We start from the raw sequence: 20,598 nt of genomic DNA, 5'->3' as shown, positions 1-20,598 counted from the left end.
TAGTTTCTCAAGCTTGAAATTAATGCCAATAACCAATGAGGTAAAACATGAGTGACATCAATACTTCCTACTGAGCCATATAACAGTATGGCCACCCACTCAACAGGTGATGTGAGCTTCAAATAGCCAAGAAGCATACATGTGAAAATATTTTAAGAATGTTTCAGAAGAAGATTCATTTTTGAAGAACTCAAAAGGTTTTACACTTTAGAAACACAGCTGGTGCAGGTTCAGTGTGAAAACACCCTGAATGGAAACTTCACTGTTACCAATCACCACGGTGCAAGATTTGCATCACAGCTTGCAAACAACTTTGTTTTTTACATTGAAGCTGTAAATTCTATCAGATTAAAAAGCAGATAACTGCTCTCAGGAAACCTGTACTGGGGAAGTACAGAGGTATAGTTACCCTCTCCTTCTAAAATTGTTGGTTGCTTCGCTGTGCTTAAAGTGATATTAAACCCTCAGTTTTTTTTTTTTTAAGCACCTTCGGCAGCCGACTTAATCACTTACTATGTATGCAGCTGGTTTTAATCCTTGTTTATGTTCCTGTTAAAAGTTTGTGCCATGATCTTTGCCTCACGTTCACCCTTTTAGGATGGCTCCTTTCTCCTGCAGCATTCTATGGAGCCACCCTTGGATACAGGGGCTAAAGTTTTGTCTTTCTACACATTGTATGTACATCCACAGAAATACACAGAGCAGTAGTTTATGATGCCAAGGCACTTCCACGCTCCTCCTTCCTTTCCCCAATCTAACAGAATGGCTGGGGACTGCACTGTCCACTGATAGGGATTTTTCATGAAGACCAGAAGTTTGGAGAAGCAACACTGAGAAAGCAGGAATCTTAAATTGTTTACTGCAGAACTTTAATGTATTCAGTACAACGAACATGAGCAGTTTATTGAATTCACTAAAATGCCTGCTGTTGAGGAACTCAACATAGTAAAAGGAGCTTTAGACATGGATTTCTCTGCCTACACACTATAGATTTCAGAGAAGATTGCAAAATATTCCTTTGCAAGGCATCCTAAATATTTGTACCTTCTCAGAACTCCACACGGCAATAAGTTAGAAATTAAAAATATTACCTGGTGGTCCTGCTGTTCCCGATTTTTGGTGCAGGCCTGACAACGCTCACTAATTATCTACTAATCCTCCTTTAATGTTGTCAGAACTCAGATGCTGCAACACACCATCTCTAGGAAGTCTTGCCCCGAGTGGTCAATGTATCTTGCTCCTACAAGAATACAGAACATACATACTCTCTTCTTCACAAATAAAGGATCTGGATGGCTGCACTCCCTTATTCTTCAGAACAACTCTTTATTTAGTTAAAAGAAGTCCATAAAAGCAGCAAAACTGTACATTAGTAAACATGGACGGTGGAGGAGCAGAGAGAGAACGCGTTTCACACTTGCTATGCTTCTTCCAAACCTAACTGGGAGTGTGTGATGCCCTCTGCCTGATTTTTACTTTAGGTATTGTTCGGAGAGCTCTGCCCCCTGCTCACTAAGGGTGAGCATGGAGAGTAACTGTCGGGTGACCACATAAAAAATAAATAAATAAATAAAAAAAAGGAGGTGTTTTATGAGAATTTGGATTAAATTACACAAAATGTGATCGAATAGGCAATTATTTCTGGCACACCTGATCGGATACCAAGTGTGCCCATAGTTCTTCAATTTGGCCTACTGCCCACCAGAAGAAAAGCATTAAACATCTTCTACTGGATGTTTATATTAATACGCCAACTCTAGTAACTGTTGCCCTCAAGTAATTTTTAATGTCTGTCACCTCTATTTTCTTGCTATTCTATACATTTACTATTGTGTTGTACATTAGCCACAGAGTAAAAAGATCTGGGGTAGTGTCCATTGCTGCCCAGGGGTGGGGGCTGGTGCCTTACGTTTTTATATTATAATGCACTGTTTACATTTTTCCTTTTTTTTCTTTCAACTTTATTGAAAGTGGAGCTCCGTTAACAGATGAGTCAGTTGACTCAGACTTTCATTGAGTGGAGGAGCAGTAAAACACAACCATTGTGTAGCACAGCCAAACAGGAAGCAAACACTGTATGTATTGAGTGAATTATGGATACCCCCATAAATCTATAATAAGTGATAAACAGATTTTTTATTTATTTTTTTAACTTATTTTAAGATATTCGCACACATTGATAAAATCAGGCCGATCTCTTGATAGACTTAACATTCCCTTTAACAACAACGGACATCTGTTACTCAAAACTGTACCCAGCTGATAGGAAAGTCACACTTTGTATTGCACAAAGAATGCAGCGATTACATATATGTATGATGATACCACAACGGTTTTGTCATCTTGAAAGTTAACTTTGGCCGCTGAGGAAATGAGTCACCCACCGCTGAAAGCAGAAGACCTACAGCTCAGCTCCCTGCTCTATAGGTTTCTATTGCAGAGGAACCGGCTTGTAGTTTCCGTTATCAGCCCCATCCAGGCAGGAGAAAGATTTTGAAATGAAAAACGACAGTTTTTTTTATTTTTATTAAAAATGACTACTAGGCTGATTATATCTATATAGTATTATTAGCTTGTGCTGATCAATAAAACTTGTTATTATGTATATTGTTTAATTCAATATGGCCATGGAGGCAGCCATATTTACTCATTACATAATCGTGTGGGGGGCTTCCTGCTTAAGCCGACCATACACATGCAGATATTCAAATGGATATTCATATGCATATTTGTATGGAAATTTTCGTTAGTATATTCAAATACTTGATGAATGTTGTTCGAAAGTACTTCAAAAAAAGTTAGCTTTTAACATAACATTTTGGAGTGAATGGACTTGAAAAATTTTTCTATCCGGCTCCTAAATTTTCACGTCCTTGTGGCTGAAAACGAACACATTCTTAAAAAAATAAAATGTTCAAACAAAATTCTGCTAGTGTAAAGCAAGCTTTAGCAGCACAGTAGTGATTGTGCATTACTGCTCCACTTTCTATGGACAAGTCTAGTGAGGTGGACTGAAAACAAGACACTTTTCTACCTGGCCAACTCTCAATGTTTATCCAAGAAGCTGTTCAGCAGTGATGATGAACAGGGTGTGATATTCACACAGCCACTAGAGGGAGTATTGATAAATCTCCATACTGTATTGTTACTGTGTCCCCTAGAAAAAAAGTGTTCTAGTTGTTACATATTTCACCTTTTTGCAAAACAATAATTACACTCACATTAATTTATAAATGTATTGCATTGGAGCCTGCAAATCACTGCAACCACGAAACAGGAAAATCACAGGTGCAATGCACAGGCTCCAGTAGACTATTCTTAAAGCCCCAGGTCTGTCCCTGAGGTATAAGCCTTCGGTAATAATGTTTGAAGAACCATCAATGTACAAGCGCAGTGATGGCACTTGTCTTCCACTAAAAGTGAGTCCTTCTGCCATGGTGGAACATGTACTTGTAGTTCCTCTAGTCAAAGAACTCTGAATACATATTGTTGGCTATTCAGTCAGAGCCACACACAGCCATGGTGAATTCATAAACTGAAAGGAGCTGACAGAGTGCAGGACCCCCAGATTCAGTCAGTCTAGATTCTCACCTATAGATTATTATACAGGATTTATATAGCGCCGACAGTTTACGCAGTGCTTTACAACATTAGGGCAGACATTACAATACAAGACAGGGGGAGTCAGAGGGCCCTGCTCGTTAGAGCTTACAATCTAGGAGGGAGGGTCAAGTTATACAAAAGGGTAATAGCTGTGGGGGATGAGCTAATGGAGAAAATAGTGCAGTTGTTAGATGAAGGCAGGACAGGCTTCTCTGAAGAGGAATGTTTTCAGGGATCGCCTAAAAGTGGATAAATTTGGAGACATTCTGACAGATTAGGATAGTGAATTTCAGAGGATGGGCGAGGCTCGGGAGAAGTCCTGGAGGCGGATATGTGAGGAGGTGATGAGGGAGCTAGAGAGCAGGGGGTCTTGGGAGGAACGAAGAGGGCGATTAGGTTGGTATTTTCGAGACTAGGCTAGTGATGTAGCTGGGGGCAGATTTGTGGATGGCTTTGCAAGTGTTAGTATTTTGAATTTAATTTGTGGGCAAGTGGCAGCTAATGGAAGGATTGGCAGAGAGGGGTAGCAGACACTGAGTGGTTTGTAAGGTGGATGAGTCTGGCAGCAGCATTCATGATGGACTGAAGGGGGGATAGTCTATTTAAAGGTGAGCCAATGAGGAGGGAGTTACAGTAATCAAGGCGAGAGATAACCAGGGAGTGAATCAGGAGCTTTGTGGTTTCATTGGTTAGAAAGGGACGTAGTTTAGAGATGTTGCGGAGGTTGAGGCGGCAAGCTTTGGAAAGGGATTGGATGTGGGGCTGAAAGGAGAGTTCGGAGTCCAGGATAACACCTAGCACCCTGACATGTGGGGATGGGTGGATGGTTGTGCCATGACTCTTGACAGAGAAGTCAGGGGAAGAGGCACGTGGGGGAGGAAATATTATAAGTTTGGTTTTAGATGCATGCGTTTTCAGCGTGTTCCTGTGCATTGTGTGTAGGGCAGCCTAGTTGGAGCTGCCCTACGCATGAGAAATGTCGAAAAGTCCCTAACCCTTTAACAAAAACGCTGCAGTATGGTGTACGAATTAGCAGATGCGTTGGGGGTGCCATTAAAGTGGTTGTAAACCCATCTGGAAAAAAAAAGCAACCTGCAAGGCAAAGGCATAATGAGCTAGTATGCATAGCATACTAGCTCATTATGAATAACTTGCCTGCTAACGAAGCCTCCGAAGCGGTCCTCCGTCTTCATGTTTGCCACTGCTATAGATCCCGGAGTGACTTCCGGGTCTCGCTGCTCTGGCGCTGTGATTTGCCGGAGCAGCGATGACGTGCATGCGCACGGGAGCCGACACTCGTGGCATATCGCTGCGATCTGTGGCCTGCCCAGTGCGCCCGCGCCCCGCTGTCTATGGCGCATGCGCCCGTAGACATCGGTGGCTGTCTTTTTGTAAATATCTCCTAAACCGTATAGGTTTAGGAGATATTTCTTGGACCTACAGGTAAGACTTAATCTAGGCTTACCTGTAGGTCAAAGTGGTTTGTAAGGGTTTACAACCACTTTAAAAAGTAATGGCATTGGTGCACCAACTGCAGACAACTCATTTCTGTGCATGATGGAAAAGTGTGTGCTCGTTCTCAACACACAGTAGTGTGAGCCCCACATAAAGAGGGGAGTTTGGTGATGGGAGCTATAAAAAGACTGACCAGGTAGGTGTCGCATTATGCCCTAAAGAGGTGTAACATGAAACAGTTAACAAGGTGGACTTTAAATGATCCTAAGACACAACTGGAAGACATAATGATGTGCACTAATATTCACACAAGTAGTACATAGAGGTTTCTCTTACTGATATATAGAAGAAAAGGCCATGCTCAACCAAATCCCTTTTAAATATTAAAGAGCAACTCCTGTCCAAAAAAACGCTACTTATACTTGAAAAATATCCAGTTTATTGTTCTTTCACATCATTCTCAGAGGAGAAGCAGGGTCTGCAGTCTAATGTAGCAATTCACGATCAGGGTTCTGTGGAACCCTAGGATACCCCTCAGAGGTTGCTAGGGGTTCCTTGAGAGGAGCATTAGTGGTCAAAGTGGATCACACTGGATCTGTACACAAAACAGGCCGTATGTATACAACAGAATGGCTAATGGAATCATACTAACTTCAGCGTTACTTACATAGTCTGGTTGAGAAAAGACAAGTTAATCTAGTTTAAACAAGGGGAAATCTTTCAAACATAACACACACCTCACAACAGCCTCAGAAGAGAAGCAAGGACTACAGTCCAAAACAGGCCCTTCTCTTTTAAGCATCATCCACCAAACCAACAAGTTGTCTAAAGAGTGCCTTAGTGGCCAAGGTGGCTCACACAAGACCGACGCATGGCAGGTGGGTTCAGGCATAGATTTAGGATGGGAAGGACAGTAGCTTGTTAGGTGGGCTGGGGCATAGTTTCAGGATGGTGCTCGTCTCTGAAGACAGTGAAGTAGAGGCCTTAAGTATAAAGTAAGACCAGGATCAGAAGAGGCTTGCCACTTGGCAGCCACCTGTAAAAAACAGTATTCATGGAGAGGTTAAAATGGTTGCACTTTGCAAAATGGACCTTCAACTTAGCTCAGAAACCCCCAAACCCATACATTTTGTATAAGTGCTTACTTTCCTTTAAATTGTCATTAATGCTAGCCTCCCCTATATCTCACAATTAAATACAGGCATGGGACTAGAGGATCGTGTTGATTTACAGTGAGTTGTAAGCATCTTGTTAACTAACACAATTCAAAAAAAATCAAAAGGTAGGCGAGTATCTGCATTCCGCAACACCCACACAATTGCACACTAAGCAGATACAGGAATTGTTTGTATTAAGGTATCGACAGGTTATATTTATGGCAGACTAAAGCTAGTATCACATATCAGTAACACTGGGTAAAGGGCATTGCCCTGTCCATAAACGCCACTATAGCCCAACACTGAGAGAAGTGCATAATTTGGCACCACTGACCTGCCATACAATTGCTGAATGCTTGTTATGGGTCAGTGACTCTCAAAAAATAGCCAGGCTACCAACATCGTCACAAGTGCGTGGTCAATGGTAGGTCCTTAATTTGCTCAGGACAAGTTTTCTTTACAAGTACTGAGTACAGTATCTGCAGGTATAGCTGAATCACGTCCCGATACAAGTTCCCACACTCTGCAGAGTCGTCGAGAATATTTTCAGACAAGGTAACGTGATCCCTTTCCAGACTGAAAGAAGCCAGATCCTAACATAAAACATCAGGCCGAGCCTTTCTGCCCTTTGCAATAATTGCCTTATTACCGGGTACACATTCTGAGAGCTCTGAGATCTTGCCAAAACTGTTAGATAATGGGAGCCATCCCAGTGGGACGCCACATTTTCCAGCAAGGTCAAACAGCTGTCTAAAAAATTAGCTGGAGCCTTTGGCTTAACTATTAGCTGGAAAGTATGAAGGTCTCCCATTCACAGGGCCATGTTTGTCTGCTAGGGCTGAAACTCGATCCACACCTTGGCTGACATTTCGATTTAAGATACAGGTGGTGCGTAACAACTGTGAAAAAAAACCTCAAATTTTCCTAAGCAAAGCAGAGTTTTACTGCAGTAGGCAAATAGGTGAACCAAGCTACCTTTACCACCCCAAGAAAAAGAAAAAAACACTAGTGTGCTTATGTTTTATTTAAACTTTTTAATAGGACCACAGGCCACAAAATTGTATACACTTTACAGCAGAATTGGGGGCTATGCAAAGCATGGGAAGTCGTATCAGTTGGCATTGCCAGGTATCTCTGTGGCAACATTGAATCTCATTAGCTATATTCAGAATGCAAACAAGTTTGCTGCATCTGACCTGAAAATACAAGCTAGCTTGCCAATATGCCAACCCATGGGCACAGGGCCTAGATTTAGACACAGTAGGCTTGTGCCTATAGGCAACAGAAACAAAGAGGTGGCTTTTCCCTGTATAGTTATCTCACACTTTTTTTCCCATGATAACCAGAGGTACAGTCAGTTCCTAGAAGCTTATTTCCACATTGTCATAATATATTAAGCAAGGCTAGGATCAGCAAAACAAGTAAACGTTCTTTGAAAAAGAGGAGTTCCTGGCAGACGGTTGTAGCTTTGGGCACCAAAGGTTGTATTTCTTTTCCAATACTAAGCGTCCCATTGTGCTGAATTAAACCAAAAGGTGTAGCTCTAATTTAAGGCTTACAAAATCCAGCCAGAAATACTGTATATGAAAGTCAAACTAAGCAATGGCAATGCCAAAATAGGATGTACGATATAAAATAAGAAATTACTCTAATGGCCTATTTAGTGAAACACTAATAACCGATTCAGATTGTGCAGGACAGATAAGAAAACAAATTTTCACAAAGCTCATCAGGAACAAGGTGGCCTGTGTCAAAACAGTGTGTAGACAGGTGCAGCCTCTATTCCCCGCTGCAGGTGGAGCTCTACTGATGCGGCAATGCAGAAGGGGAAGTTAGAAGAAATTTTGTTCCTCTGATTTCCTGAAGTCATAAAGAGACAGCTGTACGATTGGATGCTGTAGCCCCATTCGACTCCAGCAGCCATCTTGGATCAGGCAGAGTCTAGTTAAGACTCTGGCTCCTGGGCTGTTTGCGAGTGGCAGGTTCCCCCATCTGGCAGGGACAGTGCTTTAGAGATAGGGAAAAGTTCCAGAGGAGTAGGGACAGTACAGGCACTATATCTCTAGTGAGGAAGCATCCCTTTCGGGTGTGGACTGGCCAGGGTGCATTCTGCTCCTCATTTCAGTTGGAATACTCAAGACTTCATACCTTTGTACAGTTTGTAAGTGTCCCCGGACAGGTGTGCCTACCCGCTGGACCTGAATAAGTTGTGTTGAGCGTTTCTACAATATACCTTCATTGCCTAACTCAGATTCTGCACCTTGCTCATAAGTGGTTAAGTCCAACTACCAAAGAGATATACTTAAAGTGGAAGTAAACTCCCCTATCGTTTTCAGCCAAGGAAGCTGCCATCTTTGCCTCTGTTTAATCTTCAACTGCTATGGTGCTGCACATGCGATTCGTTATCACACCAGCCATTGGATGGTTTGATAGTTTGGCTGAGAGCACAGCCAATGTGCAGTTAGTATTCCCGGCATGCCTTTTTTTTTTTTAACTGTTTAAATCCATGGGTTTACTTCCACTTTAAAAAAAAAAAAAAAATCAGTACAATATTAATATAGATTTTATTGATAATTACTGTAATTTGTTCTGAATGAAACCACAATTGTCCCTCATACTATGTGAACTGTACCATGTACATGCATGTTTGACCCCCAAACTCCAGTTTGCTTGACTAGTGAGATAGATTTGTACCATGCCTTGGCCTGGTTGAAGGAGGTGGCCTCCGGGACAGTTCAGTTGGATACGGGCATGGGATCACTCCTTGTCTATAACAGACTTAAGGATGCTCAGGCCAGGCACAATATGAGCACAGGCCAGCAGAGGAGTGTAGACAATCGAGCTTGGGTACAATACAAGGCAACCCTGTCTAGAGACTGCCAGCGTTCGGGTGGCATTTGTATGGAAACTTACATTTTCTTTTAAATTGGCCCTTAGCCACACCCAAAAAATTAAAAAGATTTGGGACATCCAAGTGTCTGTAAGCCATTCCTGATCAGTTAGAACTCCCTAACACCCTCTTGCAAATATAAGCACACTTGCATGTGCTTAACCTTTCACCACTCTACTTCAAGGAATGGTTCTCTGTCCACATTGGATAGCTTTCCTCTCACCTCCTAAACCCCAGAACACCTGTTACTGAAATAAGAAGCGAGTGGGAAAGCACCCAGCAATAAAAAAAAAAAAAAAAAAGTTTTCAATCCTTCCACAAGCTATCCAAAAAACAGTAGTTTTTGCTGTTTTTTTTTTTAACTTCTGAAGGAAAAAAAAAAAAACATGACATTTCCATACGTAAAGACCATCTCCTGGCACAATTACCTTCACAGGTTTCCAACAGGCAAACATTCTTGTTCCTTGGGTTGACCTCGCTGTCATGTAGGCATACTTCTATCTCCTGCAAACCAGTTAATTCAATTTACATGCCGGAGCAAGTAAGGAAGAACAGTGGGAACTATACTATACTTCTGGCTGCTCTGGATATGAAAGTAGGTCTCAGACCCCAGTGCTACATCCACGTCTCCACTTCCCGCTCCCAGACCATTCACAGAACTTCCTGGCCATTCTGGATGCAAGTGCTGCAGGTCTCAGACTTCAGGGTTACAGTATTGTCTGTCACCCCACCGTCAGCTTTATCCACAAAACTGAGCCACATGCTTTGTGAATGGCTTGGAGTAGACCTGCAACACCTATAGCCAGAGTGGCCAAGAGTATAGCTCCTACTGTACTTTCTTCGGCATGTAAGCCAATTTGCAGAAGACAGAAGTAGGCCTGCATGGCAGCGATGTCATCCCAACGAACAAGAGTGTTTTCCTGCTAGAAACTTATGAAGGTAATTGTGGCAGGAGTTGGGTTTTAAAGCTAAGTTGAGTAAATATATTCTTTGTGGCTATTAGGGAATATATATCTACCACTTTGTGTGCACCCAATAACTTTGCACATCCAGCTATACCTTGTAAAAGTAGGGATTACATCCTCGCTGTTCTGTACATAGCCAGTGCAAAGAGCAGAGCAGTGGAAGGGGACCAGCAGGCCCACCCAATACAGGCCGCCTGCAGAAAACTACAGGGGGGGGGGGGGGCTGAGACAGGACCAATCATCCTGCACAAGGAGAGAGAACACCAGTGACTGGTCTTAACACAGGAAGCTCCTGCATAGAGGCAACATTTCACACTGAATTACTGCACAGATCTGGAAGAAATACACAAAGTAAATATACACATGCCTCTTGTATTTAAATAATTGCACATCCCAGAGTTTACACCTAAAAAATTCCTGAAAAGTTCAAAGGAAAGTAGTGAATATTCAACAGGGACAAGAGGGCCTCTCTGAAAACCAAAGAGGAACAAATAATAATTTGAGGTAGTGATGTACGGTTTCACTTCCCTAAACAAAAATAAATCATTATATGTCTAAGTCAGATGTCTTTATAGTGTTGAAGCGATACTGTCAACACTCCTATGGGAGGGGGACGGACTAAAAAGACCATCCTGTTGGCACACTGACAATTTGATACCAATTTTATTTTAAGTGTCTGAAAGGAGAAATTAGACATTTCTGGTCTGCAAGATGAGAAAATGCATTGCAAAAAGGCCCATGCAAAAAATGAGAAGCAAAAAAAAGGTAGTTACCAACGATAACCATATTTCAAAGTTAAAAGTCAGATTTCTGCTTGGTTGCATTGCCAACCTCCATACATGATTACCCAAGGGGAGTGACATTTCCTGCTCAGCATGTTGGTGGTGGAGATGGACATGGACACAAACACCCCCTGCTAACTCCCAATGTGCAGCCAAGCAACTTTCTGGATTGGAAGATCAGCAGGTTAGCAGTCCTTCCAGCATCAAACTAAAAATACCAGAGCTTTGTTTAGGCTGGAGGTTTTTTTTTTTACTCCAAAATCCAAATACAAGGAACATTTCAAGGGATAAGCCTTCCAAATCAGGGACAGCTGGCAACTATTTGTTAGGCTGCCAGGTATTAAGAACTCAGAGGGACCATAAACATAGGGGCGCCCTTGGTGCATGAAGAAAACAAATGTCATTAAATAGATCTGGCAGCCTGGAGAACACAGCACCTGGGTTACAGGTAAAAAAAGAAAAAAAGGTGAATGGTACAATTACATTCTCTTCAAATGAAGGCACCACTGCCTTCTGCATTCACAAACTCATTTTCCACAGGTCAATGTTCAAATGTCTGGCTTGTTCTAAAAAAAAAATCCTCGGTAAGCAGAAAGTTTGATTTATTTGTCAACCTTTTTTGCGCGTGAACTGGAAGGACCACGAGAATGCAGAAGAGTAATGAGAGCAGACAGCTTCCTGAACAGGAAAGCGTATCATTCACTGCTCCATCACTGACAGGAGGAATCTTGTGCTATTCAAGACGCAATGTAAAATAAGTAGCAAGGACAGCACACCCTGAGCCACGAGGATTACAAGCCAGAGGAGGTCCAGACGGCTTAGTTCCTTAAATTATAACTAAAGGCAAAACTTTTTTTTATAGTTTTGGTTAGAGTGGAGAGAGATTAGAACACTGATTAGGTTTTTATTTGTCTGTGCCCCCGTTAGGAAGATTCACCCTCTCTATTTTTTCTGTTTACCATTATCATTGAAAGTAAAAGTAAAAAAAAAAAAAAAATACTTTTCTGGGGAAACCCAAAGTTTGCAATAGAGAGGAAAAATTCCAATGGGGAAACTAGCAATTCCTTTTATTCACAGGGATTTCCTCTCAGCACAATTGCCCATTGTTTGGACTTCTGTAGAAGGTGCCCATTAAAGATCCAAAATCAAAAATGTGGGCACCTCTTGGGATACACCAGCTATAATATCCATAAGGAAGAACACTACACACCTTCTAGGACAGTGGTCTCCAAACTGTGGTCCTTTGCCTGCCTTTATCTGGCCCTTCAGGCCACTATTCCTCCTACTAACACCAATGATGAGGCACCATTGCTTTCACTGATGCAAACAGGGCACTATTCCCCCCATTGACACAAACAATATTGCACTGTTCCTGCCACTTCCACTACCAATAATGGGACATTATGCCTCCTCCTACATTTTTTAAATCCCACTGACCACCAGTCAGACATTATGGACTCCCCCCCCCCCCCCCCCAATCAATGCTGGGGCATTTATACTCCCCCTAGCCACAGTAAAGCCCTCCTAAAGTCTGAAACACAGAATACTGGCCCTTTGTTTTGGAAGTTTGGAGACCCCTGTTCTAGCATATAGGGGTGTTTGTTATCACACAGATTTGCATACCCGTTGAACCCTCCAGTAGGTAGGCAGGCTCAATTTTTCTACACTGAGTGATCACTAGAAAAGAATTGGGGTGGTGCTGACAACCCACCTCAGGACAGGAAGGTATCTCCCTTTTCGTCCTCAGGGATAACTCTACTGATATATTGACACCTGAACATTTTAAAGACTGGAACTTTGTAGGCCTACTAATGCATGTGGTATAACATACCACGAGTATCACAAGACCATCTACACATGCTTTGATGATATTTGGAGCATTTACTTTGCTGGCTACAAACAGCAAGGCAGCTTTAAGTAACCAAAGAATGGGCAATGAAAAAGCTGGATCATACACAGTAACAAATACCCTAAAGGTTTAAGACAGGTTGTCAAAACACATCAGAATAGACAGCATTAAACAAAGTCAACAACGCCAAGTTACATAAAAAAAAAATGAAATTTAGAAGCCGTCAAGTGCTGACAAGTCGAAGCTCTTTCAATATGCAGACACGAGTGTAGTGCATGAGCTTCTCCCTCCAGCAGATGGGACAAAATAAAGGATCTTGTGTGATTTGGGTGGGTTATGAGAGGTCGGGTGAGGCACACAGCGTGAGAAAGGGACTTTCCTACACTTCTCTATTTTAAGCTTGCGTCTCACTGTACATGCAGCTGGCAGGAGGGGGCTGCACTTATCTTCAATCTTGTGAACTTTTTGTAGGGCCATTAAGCAGTACTGTATATTGTTATACCCGGGGCCTGTTCCAGACAGGGGTATGAATTCATGATTATAGGCAATATAACAACATGAAAAAAAGTTGTGAATCAATACTTCTTAAAAAAAAAAAAAAAACATTTTAGCCCTTCTCTGAAAACAAAAAAACATAAAAACATAAAGGTGCCCAAATGACTGCCAACATTAGAGTCCAGCAATTCTGACAAGCTGACATGACAATCAGAATGAATGTGTTGGACAAATATACCAGGGCAGTACTTAGAATGGCATACACTTTGATTGGAATGGAAATTTTTAGATGACCTCCCAAATTCTCATATATTCAAATACCAGAATTCTTCGATACAGATTAGTGGTATTTTTTATGTTATTTATTACAGGTAGTCAGTGTATGCAGCCCTTAACATATTTACTGTACATTCACATCCATTCCTGCCCTCAAGAAGCTTACAATCTAAGGTCTCTAACTCACATTCATACGTACACATGCTGGGGCCAATTAGGATTAACCTAGCATCTTTTTTTTAAAGTGTGGGAGGAAACCGGAGTACCCTGAGGAAACCCACACAGGCACAGGGAGAACATGCAAACTCCAGCCAGGCAGTGTCATGGCTGGTATTTGAACCAACATCTAGGCGGAAGTGCTAACCACTTGGCCACTGTGTTGCCCAGTAGTAATGACGTACCTTACCTGGAGAAAATTATGCTTTTCTACATCCTTCCAGTGCAGTACATTCCTGAAGATGCTTGATCATATGATCTCAGCTGAAGAAGGAAAACTGGCCAATCTGAATGGGGATCCTTCCATTTAACAAACAAAGGGCCAAATGCCTTACTTTTGACAACACTTTTGACAACACTGGATGGGGGTCAAGAACTGCATTTTCTCCAGGAAAGGTAAGTAAGCCCTTTTGTTACTCTACTTATCCATCCCAACAAGACTATTAATGTTAAAATCAATGCACGTGCAAACCATGTTGATGGGATGAAAGCATTGATGTGTTGCAAGACTCTGAAAATTAATGGATATTAGATGAACTCTAGACCCTATATATATGCCCAGTACTACAGAAAACAAAGAGGTCTACAAGGAGATCAAGTAACTCAATAAAACTTTGTTTTTCTCACCCAGATCAAAAATGGTAGGAGAAAAAAAAGGAGTAGACCAAAGCCCAACTTCCATTTCAGACTCTCTTCTGTCTTGTTCTAAAGCCTAATCTGATTTTGGTTGGCTTCCACAAAAAGGTCAGCCTTTGCTAAGATACTTTAATGCACCTCATGTACTTAAACAATAGTTCTTTTTTTTAGCCGCTCCTGGATATTTCTGGACAAAGCCGTCTTCTGTGTCTGTACATACCTCGCTATCGTTTCCTGAGTTCTGACTCCTAAGTGTTATGAATGGCAAAATTTCCCATCTTCCCACCACTCCTTAACTTGAGATTAAATTGGAAGAAAGGAAAGAGAAAACACTCAAAAGCAAAGCACAATGCACTCATATCTTCCACTGCACGTCATTTCCAGGCAGGACGCACATACTGCTTGATATGATAACACGGAAAATATTTTGATGTACACATCAATAATAATTAGCTTACTAACCAAACATAATTCTGACATCTTTTTTGGTGAAAATGCGTCATGCATGTAACGAATTTCAGGGTATGACCAGACATTCTTTTCTTCATTTTAAATAGAGAAGGATTACTACCCCCATCAGGTTTTTACTGCTGATTTACCTTCAACTTCCCGTCCTGCTGCTAACATTTTACCAGATAGGAAGTAGACAACTAATAAAAATGCTTTTCTTTAGTAAGGGAACACTTAGAATCCCTGGCGGAATTTTTACTTCTGTGTCTCTGTTGCATCACTTCCTATTTGATGAAAATATTGTCAACAAATCTGGAAGTGAGTGCAAATCTTGATACTTTAAATGAGAATTCCTGACCCAATATTTTCCATATTATGTTTTAAAATTATTATTTATTATGAAACTATTACTTACTATGAAACTATTAGTGACCACCACATAAAGGGATATGGGAAATGATTACCGACATTGACACACATACGCCTACACAGGTTGAACTGGATGGACTATTGTCTTTATTCAACCTTACCAACTATGAAAATAATATGAGCACCAAAGGAACCCATGCTAAAAGCCAATTATCAGTTCCAGAAGGTGCACAAAATACCTGTAGTCAGTAATTATTATCAATGTGGGGAGTTGCCTGCCTAAATGTAATTCTGTGGAAACTTAGCACTGAGGCTTCTTGGAAATCATAAATGGCTATCCCTATAGAATTTCATAACATTTTATAGTAAAATTACTGATGCTTGTATCAAAGTAAGGCTTTGCCTTCAGTTCTATTTTTGACAATCTTCAAAAAAAAAAAAAACAAAAAAAAAAAAAAAAAAATGAATGAATGGGAGAACCTACCAATACACCAATAAGTGTACAATGATAGATACACAGGTCTGACATGCAGAAAGACTTACCCGGGTCATTTTAAAGAAATCTATAGATGGCCTGCTCCACCGGACATCCTCGTCACGTCTGCGTTTTAGCCTGACTTTCCTCTCATTTAACACACAAGGCTGGGAACGGCACCGCAGTAAGCCCTGGCGCCGTCTCAACTCTGGGGTAGATGTTGGTGTGCTGTTGGCTGAAGGCAAAATATCTCCTGGTTCTGTGATGTGCTCCTGAGACAGAGAAAGGCGCCTCCTTGGACTGAAGTCGCAAGGGCCACCAGAGTTCCAACGTATGCTGGAGGTTGTGCTTCCTTCGCTACCATCCACAAAGCCGCTGCTGGCAGAAGAGGGCCTTGGGACAGGAGACGTGTTGCAGGCAGGCACTGTGAACACATTGTTGTTGTTAAGAGACTGGGCGTTCTGCGGCAGGCAGACACTTGTGCTTCTCTGCAAGGTGGCGCTGCCGTGACTGTTACAGCGCTGTAAAGTGGCACTGCCACCGCTGTTGCATCGCCTCTTTGAAACGGGAGTCCAAACCTTGGAATTTCCTGGTTTCCAGGGTGACCGACAGCGAGACAGTTCGTCTGGCTCAGACAGTGACCTGCAGTGTCTTTTCGTCGGGGGTGCCAGCGGCTGTCCAAAGCTGTCATTGAGATTAAGTTCCCTTATCCACCCTGATAATAAGGACTGATTGGAGGACTCGTTCTGCCATGGCAGAGTAAAGTTGGCTGGAGTGCCGGTGCTGTAGGGACACATAGAAAAAGGAAAAATGGAGTTCTTGTTCAGTTCCGCCCTTATTGGACAAGCCCTGTCAATCATTTTCCAGGGACTGTCCTCTACAAGAGAAAGAAGAAAAGAAAAAAAAGAAAAAGAAAAAACAAAGATGAATATTAGAACAGCAACAACATTCTAAAATACACATTTTTCTATAAACATGCATAAAGCACATAATACCAAACACCTAGGTGATGGCAGAGTTATATCAGAAGAGGATAGGTTTATTTTTAGGGCTGAGAAACTGCAGTGTAGACGGATAACAACTCGCTTCAACTCAAATAGCACAGACTTTTTACACAAGTGAATTCTCAGAAGAAAGTATATAACACTCTACCCTCAGCTGCATGTGCTATTAACACCCTTTTTTACAATATAATTCAATTACTTAACTGATAATGTATTCTGGTATTATGATAGCTGGATTAATATTAATTTTCCACCTCCAGGTTGCATTTATTAATCTACTACATAGTAGCTGACAAAATAGGCGTTGTATTATTCAGAGCTAGTTTATATGCATTAAAGTCATTAACATTTTAAAGGGATCCTAGCCTTGGTTTTACAGTTTTGTTTTATGTGTGTCTAAAGCAATGAAGACGTTTGTGCTATCAGATAGATATTTGGATAAAGCTATTATAGTTTTAATAAAGGCATGGGGTCTTGGACATTTTCCAGGTGCTGGACTCAAACCAACATCAAGTATATGTGTAGCCAAAAGGGATTAAAACCCCTTCTTAGTGTTTTTATTTTATTTTTTATGTCTGTGTAATATTAGGGAAACCTCAATTCGCTTCCCTTCCCAGATGCACAACAGGATGCTAGTGGAAAATTCCTAAAATTAGGTAATTCCCCTCTTGGTTGTCTACAGACGTCATGTCCCCTTACCTTTGGTTCTGGAGATAATAATATTTTTGATTTCCCCTCACTTTCCTTCTCGATGACAATAATCACCCACACAAAGGGAGGGGTGAGTCTCCCCAATGGGGACACATATAGCATTAAAAATAACTTTAAGGTCTAACCCCTTAGCCAATGTATCCAAACTTGAGGAAAAAAGGTTCTGCCTAGAGATACAAGGTAAAGACAACCAGTCATGATTGGCCTTATGCAAGAATCTGTAAATTCAGTCTTACATCTTCATAAATGTGGAAGGTTGCCCATGGGTAGACAAACATGTACCCTTTTTTAATCCTAATTTACACTGTTTGGGGATGAATCTAGGTCCTAAGAGAACACCTCCAGGCTGTCCTGCCAACCACTTTGGGAGTACGATGATGGTGTAGGTTATCATGAAAGGTTTAGGCAGTTGATATTGCGGCTACTGACTATCAGCCCTAATAATCATCCTCAAAAAACTAAAACATAAGCTAATAAGGGTGGAAATGATTAATAGAAGACTAAATGTTCCAGATGTCTTGCAGACCAAATACTCCTTGCCTTTTTAAAAGGCCAAATATGAAAACATTGGAGGCCGAAGGAGAAGAGTATGGAATCAACCACAGGAAAAAATTAGATCTTTAAATATAAACTAAAGAAGCCATAGGGTTTGAGGCCGCCTTAGAAGGTAAAGTTAACCATCAAGTTCACTTTAAGGATAACCTTTGAGTGCAGAAATACTGGAGCTACCATTGATAACTTGTAAAAAGGCCAAAGTTTTGGGTCTAGCAGCATAATCCCGGAATACCTAGCAAGTCACTGACCTAGAAAAAAATTAAATAAATAACATTGCAGACTTGTCTGCATACTTTTTCCAGGTGAAGGATTCACGTTTAAATTGAGGAAAGAAAATGGGTTACAAGTAAGCGCAGTCAAAAAATGGAAATGGAATTTGAAACTGTACTGAAATTGTATTTTTTGTGATAAACGTTTTTTAAATTGGTTTGTTTAAATGTTTTAAAAGTTGGATAGACATCACCTGGTCCTTAAAGCCAAATTCTTATCATCAGATTTGCAAACAGCTGTTCAGATTAACTTTGGCGCACACAAACCATACCCGATTTGATTTTAATTTAAGCAAATCCAGCAATGAACGCGGCAAACTTATGCAAGATTCAGACCTACAGCTGCGTTAGCATGAGCAAAACACAAAAAAACTTACATCTTAAAGGACTTCCTTTTCAAACAATTAAATAAATTGTGAATGGAACACTTAAGAGAAAGTTCTAAAACAAGGATTCTGATGCTGAATGAAGTCCAGCTCTATTTGAGGGAAGGAGGGAGCCCAGCTTTTTGTGTCTGTTATAATCTGGCCCATTTAAATGTTTTAAATATCAGAAGGATGGGATGAAATATGTCCCTATCCATCCAGCCAGCGGCTGGCCAACAGAGCAGGCTGCATTTAATATGCAAAGCTCCTTAGAGGCATACAATCGCTGTGAGCCACTGATTCATACCCATTGTTCCACAAACCGTTTAAGCCAGCAGGCTCTCAACCCATATTTTCAAGCTCTGCATATGATTAGCACCAGAAAAGGGTTCTATTTTATTTCTCCTCACTGTTAGTTGAACACCTTGCTTTTCATATAAAAGAAAAAATCTGCTAAGGTTTCACGAAAACTTACCATTGATTTCGTAAGGGAACAAGGTGCCACCATTGTTCAGCTTCTCAGAAGAGCGCTGAAATTAACCAAAGGAAAAAGTTTCAACACCATACAACAGAACATGGTGTGAAAAATACACAAATCATACACTTTGCGAGCAGGACTAAAAAAAAAAAAAAAATGATATATGACAATCAGATGTACATGGTACTGGCCAATGCAGAGAAGGTACTTGTGGGTGAAAAATTCACTGCAGGGGTAGGCCAGATCTCAGTATTGTTTAAACGAAAAACAGAACTTCGCCATCTGTTCCGTTTTCAATACGTGAGAAATTGTAACAGCTGTAATGTGTTAAGTAGTATTGCTAAACAGCCTTGATATAAAACATTACAGGATCAAGTCTTTACTGGAAAGTTACTTACAAAATAAAATTGTTTTATAGTACACACAAATCTTTGAAACACAAAAGGGTCTAATGGATTTTGTTTCTGCTTTTAGATTCAATTAGAAAGAGAATTTAGACACAATTGTAAATGCTGGCAATAAAGAAACACATATAGGTCTAGATAGTTTTTTTGATTAAAGGAACCTTAGATCCAGATAAAACACAGATTCAATAAAAATTCAAGTTTTGGATGATTCATCCAGGTTATTTCAGAAGATGTAGCACCAAGCATAATAAGAGTACAACACAATGAACCTTATCACATGGTTAGAAGAGCCGATATCTATGGCATCTCAAAATGCTGATAACATAAGGAAAAAAGAAGTTCATTAAAAATTCTGTAGCTTTTACAATTCTCAACCTTGATGTGTACCAATGCCAGGACATTCAAGTATTTACATACTTCAAATTAAGTCCTCAATGCCCTCTCTAGCTGCTTGTTATCTGAAGCTATCAATTCTCAAAGATCATAATCACGATATTAAAGTTGGTTTCAGTCAATTTCATACAGCTTAACCACCTACTGTACAATAGAAGGCTGGCAGGCCGTCAAGATTCTGGTCCAATAGAGAAGGAAAATAGCTGACATTTCAATGCCTCCGTTTTGAATTTTGAGGATTGATTTCTCCACCATGGCTACAGCTACATAGCAATAAAGGATTATTTCACACTTCTTTTATTACGGTGCTTGTTTAGTATATGTCATTTAGTTTGCACACTCTGCACACTTGTGGACAGAATACACTTAAAAAGATTACACAATGGACCTTTACCACTTGTATAAATCTATTCCACACCCCAATAACTCATCCCAATCTCCTAGCCTCTGGTGACAGCCATGTAAAGAAAATAGGCCTTACTGTATGTAAAAAAAACTTGTTATTAAGGCACATGGTTTCTACTGAAGGGGTTTTAGTAGTTCTACCAGGACTTTTTCTGTATCTGAGCCCAAATGATCAATGCCGGCTGGCACCAGAGGAAAGAACTGGGAATTCCAGCAAAAAACTTATAATAAAAGGGATGATTAGAACAGCACAATCCTATGTAGAAGGTGAAGGTCCACTTTAATTGATTTCTAAAAATATTTAAATATAATGAAAGGCTTCAAAAAGTATTTACAGGGCTCTTAACATATGCACACAGATCAAACTAAATACTTTAAAAAGCAGAACTTCAG

At 40.8% G+C, this 20,598-nt stretch overlaps 1 protein-coding gene across 4 annotated transcripts in view; it reads right to left on the bottom strand.

The window, feature by feature from the left end:
- FAM53A (family with sequence similarity 53 member A) overlaps nt 1–20,598 on the bottom strand; it is a 96,077-nt gene that overhangs the window by 25,257 nt on the left and 50,222 nt on the right. For 3 of the 4 annotated variants that reach the window (XM_077477937.1, XM_077477938.1, XM_077477939.1), the window contains exons 3-4: nt 18,998–19,052; nt 15,687–16,495 (exon numbers count right to left, since the gene is read on the bottom strand). In XM_077477937.1, coding sequence (XP_077334063.1) covers nt 15,687–16,495; nt 18,998–19,052 — 864 coding nt within the window. The remainder of the gene's footprint in view (nt 1–15,686; nt 16,496–18,997; nt 19,053–20,598) is intronic. The other variant, XM_077477940.1, reaches the window with a different exon arrangement.

Source organism: Lithobates pipiens, unplaced genomic scaffold, assembly GCF_037356315.1.
Source record: "Lithobates pipiens isolate NorthernLeopardFrog02 unplaced genomic scaffold, aLitPip1_a1.2 Scaffold_13, whole genome shotgun sequence".
Classification (NCBI taxonomy): domain Eukaryota; kingdom Metazoa; phylum Chordata; class Amphibia; order Anura; family Ranidae; genus Lithobates; species Lithobates pipiens.
Note: the sequence above shows the minus strand (reverse complement) of the source record. Positions and strands in the feature narration are given on the sequence as shown.